The sequence below is a fragment of the Alnus glutinosa genome, chromosome 6 (genome assembly GCF_958979055.1).
Source record: "Alnus glutinosa chromosome 6, dhAlnGlut1.1, whole genome shotgun sequence".
NCBI lineage: Eukaryota > Viridiplantae > Streptophyta > Magnoliopsida > Fagales > Betulaceae > Alnus > Alnus glutinosa.
The window spans coordinates 7,071,848-7,091,083 of record NC_084891.1 but is presented as its reverse complement, the minus strand read 5'-3'; the positions used below and the strand labels follow the sequence as shown (position 1 = coordinate 7,091,083).

Sequence of the window (19,236 nt, the reverse complement as noted above, 5' to 3'; positions counted from 1 at the left end):
TACATTGCAACTTTTAGTCCTTGTTAATGTGCGCAATAAAAGGAAGATTGGTTGCCAACTTAGGTACATGTAAAATAGACGAAGAGATATAGGAGTAATAGAAGTAGAACCTTTGTCCCCTTTGTCAGGCACATATGAGAAGAAATTATCAGTTATCCTAACTTTTTCCCTCCTTGAACAAAGTGTAGAAAAAAGTAGAGTAGATAAACCAGTAATGTGGTTAGAGGCCCTTAAATCAATAATGCAAGGATCATTTGAGTTAGAGGAGGATGCATTTAAAGAGATAGCGAAATTACCTGAATGAGCAAAACAGAGGTGGGTGTTTTCTGTTGAGACATAAAGCAACAGAACATTTCAACCTTTTACTTAGTGAGTGTTAGACTAAGTAAAAGAATCGAGAGCAAAAGTGGGAGAAATAGGTGTCACTTCAAAAATGTGGTGAGTATGGGACTGAACGATCTCCTCTACCTCTAGTAAGATGCTCATGAATTTTTCAAGAAATTATTTTTAGTGTGTTATGGCTTATTACAATGATCACGAAGCAATGTCTTTCTCATTGGAAATGGTATCCAACAACTTGCCTGCATATTGTTATAAAGCCATAGCGAGTGACGATGGCTCCTGTGAAGAAGAAGGGAGCATAGCACCTCTCCTACTCCCCTCATTCAGAACATAAGCAACAATTCTGTAAGAGAAGGAAGAGGCTCTTTTCCCAAAACCTAAACTTGAACACGATCATATTTCCAGTTCAACATAAGAAGAAACTCAAAAATAGGGTCAAGTTCCTTTAGGTTTTGGAGTTGTATTGCTTTTGTTGCACTCTCAGTCTGAAAGTTTTGGTAGTTTTCTACCACAAATCACAAAGATTATGGAAGTATGTTGCTACAGACTTTTCGTGCTTAGTCTTTCCATGAATCTTAGGCTTCAATTCATACAGCTATGCCGTATCCTACATTTTTGAATAGGTCTGAACTGTTGCATCACAATCTCCTTTGCGGTACGTAGAAATAGATACCTCTAAGTAATCTTTGGATTCATTGCATCTAACAGCGAAGACATTGTAAAACCTTTTGCTCTTTCTATTTATCATAAGCAGGATGCTCCGGTTCTAGTTCTTGAACTTAACCATTCAAATGTCTCATTTTTATTTTACTCTTAATATATAACATTTTAGCCCATGACCAAACAAGGCAGTGGAGCCCATCTAACTTTACTATTGTTATTTGGAGTGTTGGGTTTTGTTTGAGGAGGTCATTTGACTATCTATCTCCTTCTTAGCATTTTTTGAGTTCTAACTCACTTTTGAGTTGAGTTCTTGTGATAAGATGCCAAAACCAGCCACATAGCTCCGAGGATTCGGCTTGGGTCCAGTTTCAATTGAAAATAAACCCATTAGGAATGGGACATGTGCCCCTTTGTGTTCTGTATTGAGATGTGTCCCAATCCCAACGGACTGGCATTGGACCCAAGCCAAACCCTAGCATACACAACAAATAGGATGAAAATAAAATGCCAAATAGCTCAAAAGTAGATGACTAAATAATGTTCATGAGAAAATATCTAATTGACAGCGTAGGTTCATAGGATCAAAACTCCCTATGATGACCTATTGTTTTCTCTAGTCCTCTAAAGCGACTTGTCGTTTACGTTTTTCATCAGCCCTATAAAAACTTGTAGCTTTTCACCTATTCCTTGAGTTCTCGAACGTGATGCCATCTTGCACTAGTCAAATGTTCAGCTGCAGATCTCTATTCTGACGCGTGGTCATCATGCTGGAATAATCTTCGGTGGAGTTGAGAAATCTCTTGATGCTGAAAAACAATCCCGTTAGTGGTAATAGCTAGATGTGACTATGGCCCTAGGGATGAGAAAAGATGCAAAAAATCTCTAAAAAATCCTGCAAGTAGCAACCCAGATCACTCTCTTTATATGAAGAGAAATGCTACAGACTACGGTTACACAGAGAATTACAAAGAGAGGCTTACACACTGACATGGCAGTGCAATGCCAGGGAAAAAATAAATGCTGATATGGAATGACTTTTCTCTGCAGGATGTTTCTCGAAACGACTTTTCTCTGAACAAAAGAAAACTTCTTTAAAGCTTTTCGTTTGCCAGAGATTTCATGGACACCCATGCGACGATCTATGAAACCGACTCCACCTTCAGATCCATAGACAAGAATGGGAGCTCAGTTGCAAGACATCTTGGAATTTGGACTTTGAAATTTCATTTTTTGAAGTTTTGGAAAAAGAATGAAGGAAAGAAATGGAAAATGGCTGCAATTTGGTAAGTGGCTGAACTGGACTCTATTAGACTAGCAGTAAATACTAAGCTTTACTCCATTAACCCCATCGAAAACAGAGAAAAGAAAAGAAAAGTAAACCTTTATTTTGTTTTTTCAGCAGTTTATATTCCCCCCCTTTTGTTAATTTGTTTTTTCCCCTTTGTGTGTGGCTGGTTTTTTTTTCTTAACATTATCAAATTTGTTTTTGCTGCAGCATTTAGGTACTAAAAGAACCAGGACAATGTGTTTGATTTGAGCTGCAGCTGGTTGTGAATGTTCAAGCTACCCCATGTGTTTGAAGATATTTTTGTGAGAAAATGTCTAGCCTTCAAAACAAGTTTTTTTATTTTTTAAATGTATTTTCCTGATTTAGTGTGAGGCCATTTGTTTCTAAATCTTATTAGCTTCATGATTTATTTTGCAGCATGTATACAGTAGGGCCAGTAGCTCCAATCAGTTGTGTGACAAGCATGAGACCGAGTGGGGCTCCCTCAGTATTACCACCTTCAGTCACCTCAACTCAGGAAAAGAGTACGATGATTTTTCATCATTAATTCAAAGGATGTTTACAAAACGGTGAGCAATTGCTCAAGTTGTGGGTAAAAATATAATGTTATTAGAAATGGTTAACTTGGAGGGAATCATTTCAGGTGTATATTTCTTTATATATGAAGCATTGAGCATATTGTTGGTGATTCACGTGTATCAATAAGTATGCTGGTGTAATAAAGTCGAGCTCATTATATTGCTTAGCACTATAATTGCCTTTTGATTTCTGTTTAGTGAATGAAAGCTTGCTAAAATTTATTCTTTTTTCCCATACAAAGGAGACACAGGGAAAGCATCCAATTGTTTGCTTTCGAGCTTATGGCCCAACTTTGAAAAACTCATCCCATGCTTCAATCCATGTGACCATGGCATCAACCAGTGTGGCGACTTATTCATCCACCTTTCCAAGTTTAGCTCTGATTTAGTGTGAGGTTATTTGACTATTATCAAGGCAGGCATGAATAGAAACCTCATTTACTATTTTAATGGAAGTGGTTAAAATTTCATTGATTATTTGATGCATCCATGTGTTGTCAGCAAGCATGCATACTACATCTTATCCGTGTTTCTTTTAAAATGTGTGGAGGAGGGACAACACATTCTCAATTTTTTCTAAAAAAAATTTCTATTCATCCATGTGAAGAAATGGTTCCTAACATTACTCTTGAATTATGTATATAATTTGAAAATCCGTCCCTATCAAGCAAACCCATATCGGACCAGGATTGTCTATATATATGTGTGTGTGTTTTTGTCCGAATTCAAAGCAATTCAGACAAAGAATGGGAGAATAGGTAGTGTGGAGTCTACCTATTCTCTCATTTCTTGCTCAACATATTGGAATTAGAGCGGAAATTCCAGAGGATCGAGGTCCAGATTCAGATTTTCAACAATTTGTTGTCTAGATTGTTAGTAAGATAGTTCCTATGAGATTCACATTAATAAACAGGTGTTTGAACAAATGAGTCTGACTAAAACTCTATATTATTTATAGTGCGAATTACTTACTGTAATTTCTATCCTCAAGATCCCACCCATATGAGTTTGTTGAAGTGAAAGATGTGGGGGAATGATAAAATTAGGAATAGGAACCTTTGCTTGATGTGGAATAGAAACAAGTAATACAAATGGGTAGTGTAAAAGAGTAGTAGCTCCCACACCAATTGTGAATTGTGGCCTACTTCAACGAATTCTCTATGATGATTGTAGCACTACATACTGGACAATGAGATGCTGATCACTTTGCATTCTACATCAGGATTCTCACAATTTTTTTTTTCAAATTTTATATTGTCAAATTATTAAATCTTAGCCGTATTTTGCATCAAATAGTCCGAAACATGACAGCTGTCACACACAATAAATGACTAAGTTAATGAAACTTTAATGCATGGATGAACTAGAGACAAACATAAATTAGTTACAAACTGGTTTGTAGCTAATTCCTACAAACTAATCTAACAAATTGTCAAGTATTCCTTAGCACGTGATAAGCACATTTTTTTTTTTTTTTTTTTTTTTTTAAAAATAAAACATGTGCTTCTCACATATTTTGTTAATAACATTAATATGATATGCACATGCTTTAGGAACACGTCACTTTATTAAATTAGTTTATAAAAATTAGCTGCAAATCAGATTGTTGCTAATTACTGTCCGAAACAGTTTCTTTTTTCCCTCTCCATTTGGCCTACTTAATCAACAACCAACTAGCCATCCCAAAAATAGCCATCGAAAAACAACACCTTTCCATCAAACCATCATTGAAGCATAAATATGTTGTCTTTTGCTTCACACAGTAACGATCCAACCAATGAGTTGTCGGCAGTATGGAGATCCTTATAGTGGCCGATCATATGGGTGTTCTCTGTACACCCATCAAGACGAAGATGGCAAACTGGATCCTTCTGCGTTCCTGGGATTGGCTCACACTGCCTTGACTACCTTGAGTGAATTGGTCTCTTCCAAACCGAAATGTTCGTTTTGTGAAGATGAAACTTGTTGGGAATAAATCTCACTCCGACTAGGCCTGAGTGGGTCTGGACCAAGGATCGAGCCGACCGGGTCTACCAAATTAAGGCAAGCCGATCAGTCATTTGAATATAAGGTATGCGAGAATTATTGTCCGAGAATGCCACTAAAACATACAGTACAAGGTACACCTGCTCTGACGGGTATGGGGAGTTTAGTGATCAAAATCTCTACCATATCTCCAGCATTTATTGACCTGGTCAAATCAAGTCAGAAATTTGATTAGGCGTCAATACTGTGTGGCGCGTCTAATTTCTGCACGCCCTACCGAGTGTCCAGGGGCGGACCCACGTGTTGGGTGGGGGGGACGAATGTCCCCCCAATTTTTTTAAAAACTAACCTTAAATATACCAAAAAAATAATTTTTTCCTCCCAAAATTATACTTTTGTCCCCCCAAAATAATATTTGTGTCCCCTTTTAACTTTTTTTTTTTTTTTTTTTTAATTTTGCCTCATCTTTTAACACAAAATCTAAAATACCCTATTCATTTAATTTCCTTCCATATTCTAGTTGGCTTCTAACTAGAAACTCAATTTGGTTTAAGACTCTGAAGATGCGAAAAAAGAAAAAGTAAATGGTTTGGTTTTTTGTGTGGATATTTTAAGTGACTTCTAACCAATAATTAATTTTTTGAGTGGTTATTTTGCAGTTATTTGGGTTCACAATATTTGTTTTGGCAACACAAGTTAAATGGTTTAATCATTTATAATTTCACCATTGTTTGGCTCGACTCATAGCATTGTTATTTGGGACTTTAAAGAATTGTTAGGAGAAAAATTCAACGATTATAAGTATCGTTTTTATTAGACTTTATAGATTATGTTTAGTTTTTTTTGCTAGTTTTTTTTTTTTTTTTTAGATAAGCTATTTTGCTAGTTGTTTATACCACTGTATGTTTGTGATATCACGAGATTAAATATAAGACTACAATGCTTTTATTTAATAACAATATGCACAAACACAAATCTATGAAGATTTTAAATATCTATATACTTTTGTATTTATGCAAGTCTGTCTCCTCAATAAAAATAAATAAATAAAGCGTCCCCCCTCACCAAAAATCTTCGTTCTGCCCATGCGAGTGTCTAAACACCATGCCTGGTCACTATTCACATCAGAACTAGACTACTGTTCATCCCATGCTGAGTGGACAGTAACTTCAGAAAATTGGAAACCTCACACATTCAAAGCACTCCAAAGAAGCCTATAAAAAGAGACTTAGCAGGAATTGAGAAATTCTGATTGCATTCTTTGCATTCTCAAAAAACTTTATTGACTTAAGCATTGGAAGAAGTTCCACCGGCTAACTCTCAATGCGCCTTTGCTATTTTGTAGGTTCTTACATACATATAGGCCTTTGGAGAGCCAGCCAAAGAGCCGACACGACATAAGACCGGAAGCTGTACCAACAAAACTCAAGGGACAAGTACATGTTTGGTGGCAGTACTGTTGAAGAATGGTGAAATTTCACCGCCTTCGTCTACCACCCATCATCGTATAGAGGCATGCAGGCCTTAAGTACATGTGAATCCACTATATCACGACCCACTAGATCCCAAAAATAAATGTTACATAATTGAAAATGTCATCGGAAAAATACAAAATATCCTAATGATCAAAGAATAATACATCACACATAAGCTCAGCAACCATTTCATCGATCATTTCTTGTTCAGATGCAGATACCGATAATATTGGTGTGGATGTTGTTGAATATGATGAAATCGGCACAGCAGCAACAGAATTTCTTTCCCCCGGGTTCAAATTTTTCTGGTTTATTTCGACGACTGGAACTTGATGGGCATGAGCATGAACATGATGATATTTCTTTTTCTCCAAGTCTTTGTTTCTTATTTCACATAGGACGTACTCATCAAACTGCATGCAAGTTTTCCAAAACACAAATTAAAAAGAGAAAGAAAAATAACAATAATTAAATCTAATGCAATAAGGCTGGATATTGAAGCAGTTGTTTATATTTTACATATATACTTACATTATCTTCCGCCTGTGAGTAGTCTCGAAGAGAAAATTCGTTCATAATCCAATGTCCACAGCCGGCAGTAGCCTTGGCCTTGTTCTTCTTATATTCGAACACAAAGGATTTCTTGAACCCAATGAGTTTGTTTTTACGATCATGAACTTCTTTGGTGTGATCGATCTTCCAAGTCCCACAGCCAGCGATTCTGTCTATCCTTGATTTGCTTTTCTTCTTCAATTTGGTGAAGACGAAGAAGTGCTCTTTCTGTGTCTTGTCGAATATCTTCCACGGCTCCTTATCACCGTAAATATCAGACTCACCAATCGCAGAGTGAGGTAATCGCTCTCCATTCACTTTCATTCGCAGAAAGAGAAAAAGTTCTTCAACAGTAGGGTGAAAACGAAACCCCACCGGTATCTGAAACCTCCCGCAAAATGCCATTCGCGAAATCTCGATGAAAGTTGGACTCTTTGAATGCTCTCAGTCGGGCCGTGATCAGTCAGCGGACAAAGTTGGAGGACAAGTTGGTCGAGAATCGAGAGGGCGATCTGGTGATGGTGGGACTGGTTGCTGAGGGTGAGGACTATATATATATATATATATATATATATATATATACACCGACCCAAATTTACTCCCCTGTTGCCCTTTCATATATATTCCCCATACATCGCGTTCATATTGGAGTTTTTGTATATTTTCTGAATATTATTATTACGTACGGGTTTGAAATATATTTGAAAAAAATTCTACTATTATTAGGCACCGAATACTAAACGTATTCGTAAAAAAAGCGTGAATGGGTCAAGTATATGTAGTGATTAACACATAAAACTAGTTTAATACTTGTATTTCAACAAAATGGGAATCATGTATTTAATATTTGGTTGATTTGAAAAGAAAAAAAATGGTTATTGAAACAATATATTAATAGAACGAAGATATTAATATAATCTAATGATCAGGTGGTAGATTGAGCTGGAATAGGAGTAAGAGCCGTGAATGAGTTTGAATGTAATCACATCTGTCAAACGTAGGCTGTATTGTAGTTTAACTGAACCTTCTACCTGTCAAACGTACGCTTTGTGTTGTAGTTGAATTGAACCTTCTACCTTATCATGATCGTTGATATATTGTACGTGGTCCAGTAGGATTGTCTATGATAGTTAATTACTTTAACATCTAGAACATTAAACTCGTGGCAAATTATCTACATTTCATATTTTGTCCATTTCGCAGCCCCTCATCTTTCAACACCCCACTCGCACTCTTGACTCTTCTACCAAAAGGATGAAACAAAATGACAACACTATTGTCTATTACCAACATTAACTAAATATATGTGAGAATGCATTCTTCTTCTTTTTTGTCAGTGGTTGGAATACTCAGGGTTTATAAAAAATAACATGAATATTCATGATACATGCCTAATTACTCAAATACATAACGGATAAATAAGGGTAGTTCGAGGAATCCTAATACCTCTCAAATCAACTCAAGAGCTGAATATTAATAATTTTTATTTACTTTATTCATTAACCCAATAGCTAGGTTTATATAGAGTTATAAAAAAAAAATGCCATAAATATAAACTACTCTCATAGAGATGTATCCTATGACTATCCTATCACTAACAACTATTAATAAAAATAATACCCAACTATTTAGGGATAACATACTATCCCTTTATTCCCTACTTAAAGATAGACTCTAATAGATAAATAATAACTAAATAACAAAGACACATAATAATTAAATAACAAAGATACATAATAATTAAATAACAAAGACACATGACTGCTTATGAACTCTTTTGTTCTCATCCTTTGTCCCATCTGGTATGTCACATTCTATCCCCCTTAAATTGGACCTTATCCTCAAGGTCAAAGAAATCTTGAAATCTCAAGAAGTGGATTTGAACTTGGAGATGTCTTGAACTTGGAGTCTTGAATATGTTACTTATCTTCAAACTAGTAGCCTTTGTCTTCTCCAGATTCTTTAAGAAAAAACGGAGCACACATAAAAGAGTCCCATTAGAATAGACTTCAAAGTGGACTACAACTCAACTACTAACAAAAAGAAATTTATTCTTACTAACACTAGATACTGACACTAAGACTTAGAATTAAAACATAACTCATATATGTTGTTATAAACAACTCCCTAAAGCAACAAAGGAGATAACAACTATTGATAATAATAAAATACCAACATAAAACAAATACTACCTAACCAACTAGACATATCCGAAAGCAACAATACATCTAAAAGTTGAAATTTAACAAATACTAAAATAATAACAGACCCAATAAAATATATAACAAAAGATGAAATTTGGCCTTTTTCATTCGTTTCCTAGGCGGGCGTTCACTTAGTGGATTCAATCTCTCCTCCACGAGCGACCTATGTGTAAATGATATTACATGGTGATAGCTAGGTGAATGGATCTGTAACCAAAGTTGCTTCACAATCGGTGTGGCTCCATGATGATGGAATCATCATTTCCATGCATAAATGACAACCCAAGGTGGCGACGCATCATAGTGGGATGGCTAGACCTGTGCCGTTTTAGTCAAGAATAGCAGTTCGACCACTAGTGGGTGTTGGCGAAGTGAACATGGAAGATGGATTTTTGGTGGCGAAACTTTGACGCGGTGGTGGGGGTGCAAGCTGGTCTATGGTGGTTGCAAGGAATACGGTGCTATTTGTTGATGCTCGCGCTTGACTTCATTTTATTTTCGGTAAAACAACTCTCAATTCTAGCAACCTCCTCAACCAATCTTTTTTTTTTTTTTTGAATTCTTGAAAGATATCGTCAATACGTTGGTATAGACAATCATCATCCAAAACTTGAAGCGGTGGGTTATGCAAACCTGGCTCTGATACCAATGTTACGTACCTAATTACTCAAACACATAACGGATAAATAAGAGTAGTTCGAGGAACCCTAATACCTCTCAAATCAACTCAAGAGCTGAATATTAATAATCTTTGCTTACTTTATTCATTAACCCAATAGGTTTATATAGAGTTACAAAGAAATGCGATAAATATAAACTACTCTCATAGAAATGTATCATATGACTGTCCTATCACTAACAACTATTAATAAAGATAATACCAAACTGTTTAAGGATAACATAATATCCCTTTATTCCCCTACTTAAAGATAAACTCTAATAGATAAATAATAACTAAATAACAAAGATACATAAAATTAAATAACAAAGACACATGACTGTTTGTGAACTCTTTTGTTCTCATCCTTTGTCCCATCTGGTATGTAACAATTTCCAGCACTATTACCAACGCCTATGTAACTAAATATCTGTTTGTTTCTTAGTCAATGGTGGGAATACTCAGTTAATTGCATATAGTGAAGGGCGGTATTGATATTGCTGTTAGAAATTGCTTGGATAGATTCCTTTGGCATAATAATTGGCATCCTTCCGATTATTTGCTTGATAGGTTTGGATTTCGATAGACATAAAATATAACGTCTAAAAATAGGATTTTAGTCCTAATAGCAATAACAAAAGAATATATGAATATTTACAAAGAATAAATATTCATTAGTATTTAATGTGAATATTTATAAGATTAAATATTCATTAATATTTGAGGCACGCTTATAGTTCTAAATTGATTAGAAAATTTTAATTGGACCTTAAACTATAAATTGAAAAAGAAATAACCAGTTTGTCAAATGGGCGATCGATCCCCACAATTGGGCGATCTGTCCACATGGCGATCTAGCACTATAGTTTTGCTGAATGCATAATGCATCTCACCAAACACCTGTCTCTGGATACTTTAGTTAAAACTTATCAACTAAATTAACTTGCTACCCACCATTATATTCCCCAACCGTTGGATTAGAGTCCTCCAAGATTGATCCTAGCCATGAGCACCCCCCCCCCCCCCCCACAATTCGCGCATCATCTTCTTCTTAATTCCTCTGATTTCCCTTTCTTTCTCTGTTATTTTTTTGCAGGTTTCTCTCCTTCTTTATCTCTCTGATTTCCTCTAAACCAGAAGAATAAGCTTTGGGTAACTCATCCCTGCAGCTTCTTCTTCAAACAAGAAAAGAGAACTCTCTTTTTCAACTCTCTTCTCTTCTTAAAAACACACGGCCAAGGACCCTCTCTATCTCTATTTTTGTCTCCTGGTTGCTGCATAACTCAGTCTCTCTCCCTTAAAATCGGCCAGACCAGTATTTTTGAAAGAAGAAAAGATCACTTTCTTCTATCAAACACTCTCTCTCGGCTCAACAAAAGAAAAGGAAAAGATAAAAAGAGAAAAGAGTTCTCTCACTCTCTCTCAGCCGGTTTTTGTGTGCGCTTAGAGTCCCTTTCAAAATATCTCAAAGGCCAAAATGGCCAAGTTCCTTACTAAACTCTGATTTAATTTTATAAGGTTAAAGTTATTAGGATATTTTAAGTTAATAAGTTATTTAACGTTTTAATGTTGAGTTTAAAAGAGGTGTTTTCACAACAGGATATTTAATTAATAAAAGCGTTGTTATAATGCCCGAGTAAAAATGAATATTTTATAAAAGCGCCGTTATAATTTCCGAATAAAATATTTTATAAAAGCATTGTCCAAAGTTTTAGAAAACATCTCTAAAGCATTAGTTACACTAATGCCGTGATTCTGAAAGTTGATGAGAGTTTATTATTTATACGCTGAAATGCCGCCCGTGTATTTTAAAAGTATTATAAACGCTATTTTATTAATAATTAGTTGTTAGTAAAATAAGCCATATTTCGACTTAAACTTATTTTGGTATCTCACTGTTTCAGTTAAAATAACTGAAACAATACCTACCTTAATATTGTCTGTGTAATGATTTCAGTTATTTTGAGTTGCAAAACTCTATTGTGAATTCAATGAGTTTTAATTGTGTCTATAATCTAGTTTTACTAGATTAATTAACTAAATTGAAGCTATGAAAATATATATATGGTTGTATTAATACCTATTTTACTTAAGGGTATTTTAATCATTAATGATAAAGGTCGTAATAATAATATAGGTGGTAATATAATTATTATATGTCGTTATGATGTCCGAAGGACATTATATTAAGTTATTTATAAATCAAAAGTAATATTGGAAAATTATGGTTTAGATATCAAAGTAACAAAAGAGTTTAAATAAGTTTTAGTAAATTATGCTGATTCATTATTGCATGTATATAATTGTGCAGTCATCATTTCTGTGGATCTTTCTTTGAAATAGAAAACTGTAAGTATTTCTAAAATACTTACTAAGAGTGATACTAGGTTCCATAATATGGTGATCTATGTTTTATTTAATTATATGCATTTATTTGATTATATGGTAATATTAGTTTATTTACTTATATGGTGATATTAGTTTCTATGATGTTGTGATCTCTACTAAATTTAATGGTATGCAATATATTTAGGATTCTGCATATTTTACTGTTATAAATGATGAGTCTGCTAATAATTTGGCATTGCATATTTTACTGCTATGAGATATAAACTTCTTAATAAGTAAGATCAAGGGTTTAAGTCTTGAGACATCAATAATCAATCAATCAACTAAACCGAGGGTTAACGTCTCGAAGTAAAGACTAAGGGTTTAAGTCCTAAAGCACTAATCAATCAGAAGATCGAGGTTAAAGTCCAGTGACAAAGACCAAAGGTTTAAGTCTCAATACTAAGCAAGACCAAAAGTGTAAGTCCCCAGGCCTCACTAAGCAATCACCAATAATTATAAAACCGAAGGTTTCAGTCCCAAGGCACTAATTACCAATAGTTTAATAAGACCAAAGGTTTAAGTCTTGAGACGCTAACTAGTACTAAATGAGATTGTGCATATGAATCTATTGTTATATGATCCGTAAATGAGATAGATTGTTCCTTTAGGTTTTGGAGTTATATTGCTTTTGTTGCACTCTCAGTCTGAAAGTTTTGGTAGTTTTCTACCACAAATCACAAAGATTATGGAAGTATGTTGCTACAGACTTTTCGTGCTTAGTCTTTCCATGAATCTTAGGCTTCAATTCATACAGCTATGCAGTATCCTACATTTTTGAATAGGTCTCAACTGTTGCATCACAATCTCCTTTGCCGTACGTAGAAATAGATACCTCTAAGTAATCTTTGGATTCATTGCATCTAACAGCGAAGACATTGTAAAACCTTTTGCTCTTTCTATTTATCATAAGCAGCATGCTCCGGTTCTAGTTCTTGAACTTAACCATTCAAATGTCTCATTTTTATTTTACTCTTAATATATAACATTTTAGCCCATGACCAAACAAGGCAGTGGAGCCCATCTAACTTTACTATTGTTATTTGGAGTGTTGGGTTTTGTTTGAGGAGGTCATTTGACTATCTATCTCCTTCTTAGCATTTTTTGAGTTCTAACTCACTTTTGAGTTTGAGTTCTTGCGATAAGATGCCAAAACCAGCCACATAGCTCCGAGGATTCGGCTTGGGTCCAGTTTCAATTGAAAATAAACTCATTAGGAATGGGACATGTGCCCCTTTGTGTTCTGTATTGAGACGTGTCCCAATCCCAACGGACTGGCATTGGACCCAAGCCAAACCCTAGCATACGCAACAAATAGGATGAAAAATAAAATGCCAAATAGCTCAAAAGTAGATGACTAAATAATGTTCATGAGAAAATATCTAATTGACAGCATAGGTTCATAGGATCAAAACTCCCTATGATGACCTATTGTTTTCTCTAGTTCTCTAAAGCGACTTGTCGTTTACATTTTTCATCAGCCCTATAAAAACTTGTAGCTTTTCACCTATTCCTTGAGTTCACGAACGTGATGCCATCTTGCACTAGTCAAATGTTCAGCTGCAGATCTCTATTCTGACGCATGGTCATCATGCTGGAATAATCTTCGGTGGAGTTGAGAAATCTCTTGATGCTGAAAAACAATCCCGTTAGTGGTAATAGCTAGATGTGACTATGGCCCTAGGGATGGGAAAAGATGCAAAAAATCTCTAAAAAATCCTGCAAGTAGCAACCCAGATCACTCTCTTTATATGAAGAGAAATGCTACAGACTACGGTTACACAGAGAATTACAAAGAGAGGCTTACACACTGACATGGCAGTGCAATGCCAGGGAAAAAAATAAATGCTGATATGGAATGACTTTTCTCTGCAGGATGTTTCTCGAAACGACTTTTCTCTGAACAAAAGAAAACTTCTTTAAAGCTTTTCATTTGCCAGAGATTTCATGGACACCCATGCGACGATCTATGAAACCGACTCCACCTTCAGATCCATAGACAAGAATGGGTGCTCAGTTGCAAGACATCTTGGAATTTGGACTTTGAAATTTCATTTTTTGAAGTTTTGGAAAAAGAATGAAGGAAAGAAATGGAAAATGGCTGCAATTTGGTAAGTGGCTGAACTGGACTCTATTAGACTAGCAGTAAATACTAAGCTTTACTCTATTAACCCCATCGAAAACAGAGAAAAGAAAAGAAAAGTAAACCTTTATTTTGTTTTCTCAGCTGTTTATATTCCCCCCCTTTTGTTAATTTGTTTTTCCCCCTTTGTGTGTGGCTAGTTTTTTTTTTTTCTTAACATTATCAAATTTGTTTTTGCTGCAGCATTTAGGTACTAAAAGAACCAGGACAATGTGTTTGATTTGAGCTGCAGCTGGTTGTGAATGTTCAAGCTACCCCATGTGTTTGAAGATATTTTTGTGAGAAAATGTCTAGCCTTCAAAACGAGTTTTTTTTTTTTTTTTTTTAAATGTATTTTCCTGATTTAGTGTGAGGCCATTTGTTTCTAAATCTTATTAGCTTCATGATTTATTTTGCAGCATGTATACAGTAGGGCCAGTAGCTCCAATCAGTTGTGTGACAAGCATGAGACCGAGTGGGGCTACCTCAGTATTACCACCTTCAGTCACCTCAACTCAAGAAAAGAGTACGATGATTTTTCATCATTAATTCAAAGGATGTTTACAAAACGGTGAGCAATTGCTCGAGTTGTGGGAAAAAATATAATGTTATTAGAAATGGTTAACTTGGAGGGAATCATTTCAGGTTTATATTTCTTATATTGTTGGTGATTCACGTGTATCAATAAGTATGCTGGTGTAATAAAGTCGAGCTCATTATATTGCTTAGCACTATAATTGCCTTTTGATTTCTGTTTAGTTAATGAAAGCTTGCTAAAATTTATTCTTTTTTCCCATACAAAGGAGACATAGGGAAAGCATCCAATTGTTTGCTTTCGAGCTTATGGCCCAACTTTGAAAAACTCATCCCATGCTTCAATCCATGTGACCATGGCATCAACCAGTGTGGCGACTTATTCATCAACCTTTCTAAGTTTAGCTCTGATTTAGTGTGAGGTTATTTGACTATTATCAAGGCAGGCATGAATAGAAACCTCATTTACTATTTGAATGGAAGTGGTTAAAATTTCATTGATTATTTGATACATCCATGTGTTGTCAGCATGCATCAATTGTCAGCATGCATACTACATCTTATCCGTGTTTCTTTTAAAATGTGTGGAGGAAGGACAACACATTCTCAATTTTTTCTAAAAAAAATTTCTATTCATCCATGTGAAGAAATGGTTCCTAACATTACTCTTGAATTATGTATATAATTTGAAAATCTGTCCCTATCAAGCAAACCCATATCGGACCATGTGTGTGTGTGTGTGTGTGTGAAAATCTGTCCCTATCAAGCAAACCCATATCGGACCATGTGTGTGTGTGTGTGTGTGTGTGTGTGCTCAACATATTGGAATTAGAGCAGAAATTCTAGAGGATCGGGGTCCAGATTCAGATTTTTAACAATTTATTGTCTAGATTGTTAGTAAGATAGTTCTTATGAGATTCATTAATAAACAGGTGTTTGAACAAATGAGTCTTACTAAAACTCTATATTATTTATAGTGCAAATTACTTACTGTAATTTCTATCCTCAAGATCCCACCCATATGAGTTTGTTGAAGTGAAAGATGTGGGGGAATGATAAAATTAGGAATAGGAACCTTTACTTGATGTGGAATAGAAACAAGTAATACAATTGGGTAGTGTAAAAGAGTAGTAGCTCCCACACCAATTGTGAATTGTGGCCTACTTCAATGAATTCTCTATGATGATTGTAGCACTACATACTGGACAATGAGATGTTGATCACTTTGCATACTACATCAGGATCCTTGCAATTTTTTTTTCAAATTTTATATTGTCAAATTATTAAATTTTAGCCGTATTTTGCATCAAATAGTCCAAAACATGACAGCTGTCACACACAATAAATGACTAAGTTAATGAAACTTTAATGCATGGATGAACTAGAGGTAGACATAAATTAGTTACAAACTGGTTTGTAGTTAATTCCTACAAATTAATCTAACAAATTGTCAAGTATTCCTTAGCACGTGATAAGTACATTTTTTTTTAAAAAAAAAATAAATCATGTGCTTCTCACATATTTTGTTAATAACATTAATAAGATATGCACATGCTTTAGGAACACGTCACTTTATTAAATTAGTTTATAAAAATTAGCTGCAAATCAGATTGTTGCTAATTACTGTCCGAAACAGTTTCTTTTTTCCCTCTCCATTTGGCCTACTTAATCAACAACCAACTAGCCATCCCAAAAATAGCCATCGAAAAACAACACCTTTCCATCAAACCATCATTGAAGCATAAATATGTTGTCTTTTGCTTCACACAGTAACGATCCAACCAATGAGTTGTTGGCAGTATGGAGATCCTTATAGTGGCCGATCATATGGGTGTTCTCTGTACACCCATCAAGACGAAGATGGCAAACTGGATCCTTCTGCGTTCCTGGGATTGGCTTACACTGCCTTGGAGGACTACCTTGAGTGAATTGGTCTCTTCCAGACCGAAATGTTCGTTTTGTGAAGATGAAACTTGTTGGGAATAAATCTCACTCCGACTGGGCCTGAGTGGGTCTGGACCAAGGACCGAGCCGACCGGGTCTACCAAATTAAGGCAAGCCGATCAGTCATTTGAATATAAGGTATGCGAGAATTATTGTCCGAGAATGCCACTAAAACATACAGTACAAGGTACACCTGCTCTGACGAGTATGAGTAGTTTAGTGATTAAAATCTCTACCATATCTCCAGCATTTATTGAACTGGTCAAATCAAGTCAGAAATCTGATTAGGCGTCAATACTGTGTGGCGCATCTAATCTCTGCACGCCCTACCGAGTGTCCAGGGGCGGACCCACGTGTTGGGATTCGTCCCCCCAAATTTTTTAAAAATAACCTTAAATATACCAAAAAAATAATTTTTTCCTCCCAAAATTATACTTTTGTCCCTCCAAAATAATATTTGTGTCCCCTTTTAACTTATTTTTTTTAATTTTGCCTCATCTTTTAACACAAAATCTAAAATACCCCATTCATTTAATTTCCTTCCATATTTTAGTTGGCTTCTAACTAGAAACTCAATTTGGTTTAAGACTCTGAAGATGCGAAAAAAAAAAAAGAGTTAAATGGTTTGGTTTTTTGTGTAGTTATTCTAAGTGACTTCTAACCAATAATCAATTTGTTGAGTGGTTATTTTGTAGTCATTTGGATTCACAATATTTGTTTTGGCAACACAAGTTAAATGGTTTAATCATTTATGATTTCACCATTGTTTGGCTCAACTCATAGCATTGTTATTTGGGGCTTTAAAGGATTGTTAAGAGAAAAATTCAACGATTATAAGTATCGTTTTTATTAGACCTTATAGATTATGTTTAGTTTTTTTTTTCTAGTTTTTTTTTTTTCTAAGCTATTTTGCTAGATTTTTTTTTTTATTTTTTAGATAAGCTATTTTGCTAGTTGTTTATACAACTGTATGTTTGTGATGCCACGAGATTAAATATAAGACTACAATGCTTTTATTTAATAACAATATGCACAAACACAAATCTATGAAGATTTTAAATATCTATACACTTTTGTATTTATGCAAGTCCGTCTCCCCAATAAAAAAAAAAAAAAAAAAGGCATCCCCCTTCACCAAAAATCTTGGTTCCGCCCCTGCGAGTGTCTAAACACCATGCCTGGTCAATATTCACATCAGAACTAGACTACTGTTCATCCCATGCTGAGTCGACAGTAACTTCAGAAAATTGGAAACCTCACACATTCAAAGCACTCCAAAGAAGCCTATAAAAAGAGACTTAGCAGGAATTAAGAAATTCTGATTGCACTCTTTGCATTCTCAAAAAACTTTACTGACTTAAGCATCGGAAGAAGTTCCACTGGCTAACTCTCAACACGCCTTTGCTATTTTGTAGGTTCTTACATACATATAGGCCTTTGAAGAGCCAGCCAAAGAGCCGACACGACATAAGATCGGAAGCTGTACCAACAAAACTCAAGGGACAAGTACATGTTTGGTGGCAGTACTGTCGAAGAATGGTGAAATTTCACCGCCTTCGTCTACCACCCATCATCGTATAGAGGCATGCAGGCCTTAAGTACATGTGAATCCACTATATCACGACCCACTAGATCCCAAAAATAAATGTAACATAATTGAAAATGTCATCGGAAAAATACAAAATATCCTAATGATCAAAGAATAATACATCACACATAAGTTCAGCAACCATTTCATCGATCATTTCTTGTTCAGATGCAGATACCGATAATATTGGTGTGGATGTTGTTGAATATGATGAAATCGGCACAGCAGCAACAGAATTTTTTTCCCCCGGGTTCAAATTTTTCTGGTTTATTTCGACGACTGGAACTTGATGGGCATGAGCATGAACATGATGATATTTCTTTTTCTCCAAGTCTTTGTTTCTTATTTTACATAGGACGTACTCATCAAACTGCATGCAAGTTTTCCAAAACACAAATTAAAAAGAGAAAGAAAAATAACAATAATTAAATCTAATGCAATAAGGCTGGATATTGAAGCATTTGTTTATATTTTACATATATACTTACATTATCTTCCGCCTGTGAGTAGTCTCGAAGAGAAAATTCGTTCATAATCCAATGTCCACAGCCGGCAGTAGCCTTGGCCTTGTTCTTCTTATATTCGAACACAAAGGATTTCTTGAACCCAATGAGTTTGTTTTTACGATCATGAACTTTTTCGGTGTGATCGATCTTCCAAGTCCCACAGCCAGCGATTCTGTCTATCCTTGATTTGCTTTTCTTCTTCAATTTGGTGAAGACGAAGAAGTGCTCTTTCTGTGTCTTGTCGAATATCTTCCACGGCTCCTTATCACCGTAAATATCAGACTCACCAATCGCAGAGTGAGGTAATCGCTCTCCATTCACTTTCATTCGCAGAAAGAGAAAAAGTTCTTCAACAGTAGGGTGAAAACGAAACCCCACCGGTATCTGAAACCTCCCGCAAAATGCCAT

At 35.3% G+C, this 19,236-nt stretch overlaps 2 protein-coding genes and 2 long non-coding RNA genes across 4 annotated transcripts; 2 read left to right on the top strand and 2 right to left on the bottom strand.

Moving 5' to 3' along the window:
- Positions 1 to 2,055: 2,055 nt before the first annotated feature.
- Positions 2,056 to 3,038, top strand: LOC133871928 (uncharacterized). The gene is made up of 3 exons (XR_009900902.1): positions 2,056 to 2,288; positions 2,501 to 2,595; positions 2,711 to 3,038. It is a non-coding gene; the product is annotated as an uncharacterized LOC133871928 (long non-coding RNA).
- Positions 3,039 to 6,475: 3,437 nt separating this feature from the next.
- On the bottom strand, positions 6,476 to 7,289 carry LOC133871458 (NAC domain-containing protein 41-like). The gene is made up of 2 exons (XM_062308907.1): positions 6,864 to 7,289; positions 6,476 to 6,745 (listed from the first exon to the last, which is right to left on the bottom strand). The coding sequence occupies exons 1-2, from the start codon at positions 7,287 to 7,289 to the stop codon at positions 6,476 to 6,478; spliced, it is 696 nt and encodes a 231-aa protein (XP_062164891.1).
- Positions 7,290 to 14,012: 6,723 nt separating this feature from the next.
- Positions 14,013 to 14,908, top strand: LOC133872049 (uncharacterized). The gene is made up of 3 exons (XR_009900921.1): positions 14,013 to 14,245; positions 14,461 to 14,555; positions 14,676 to 14,908. It is a non-coding gene; the product is annotated as an uncharacterized LOC133872049 (long non-coding RNA).
- Positions 14,909 to 18,422: 3,514 nt separating this feature from the next.
- On the bottom strand, positions 18,423 to 19,236 carry LOC133871457 (NAC domain-containing protein 41-like). The gene is made up of 2 exons (XM_062308906.1): positions 18,811 to 19,236; positions 18,423 to 18,692 (listed from the first exon to the last, which is right to left on the bottom strand). Exons 1-2 carry the CDS (start codon positions 19,234 to 19,236, stop codon positions 18,423 to 18,425), a joined length of 696 nt encoding a protein of 231 aa, XP_062164890.1.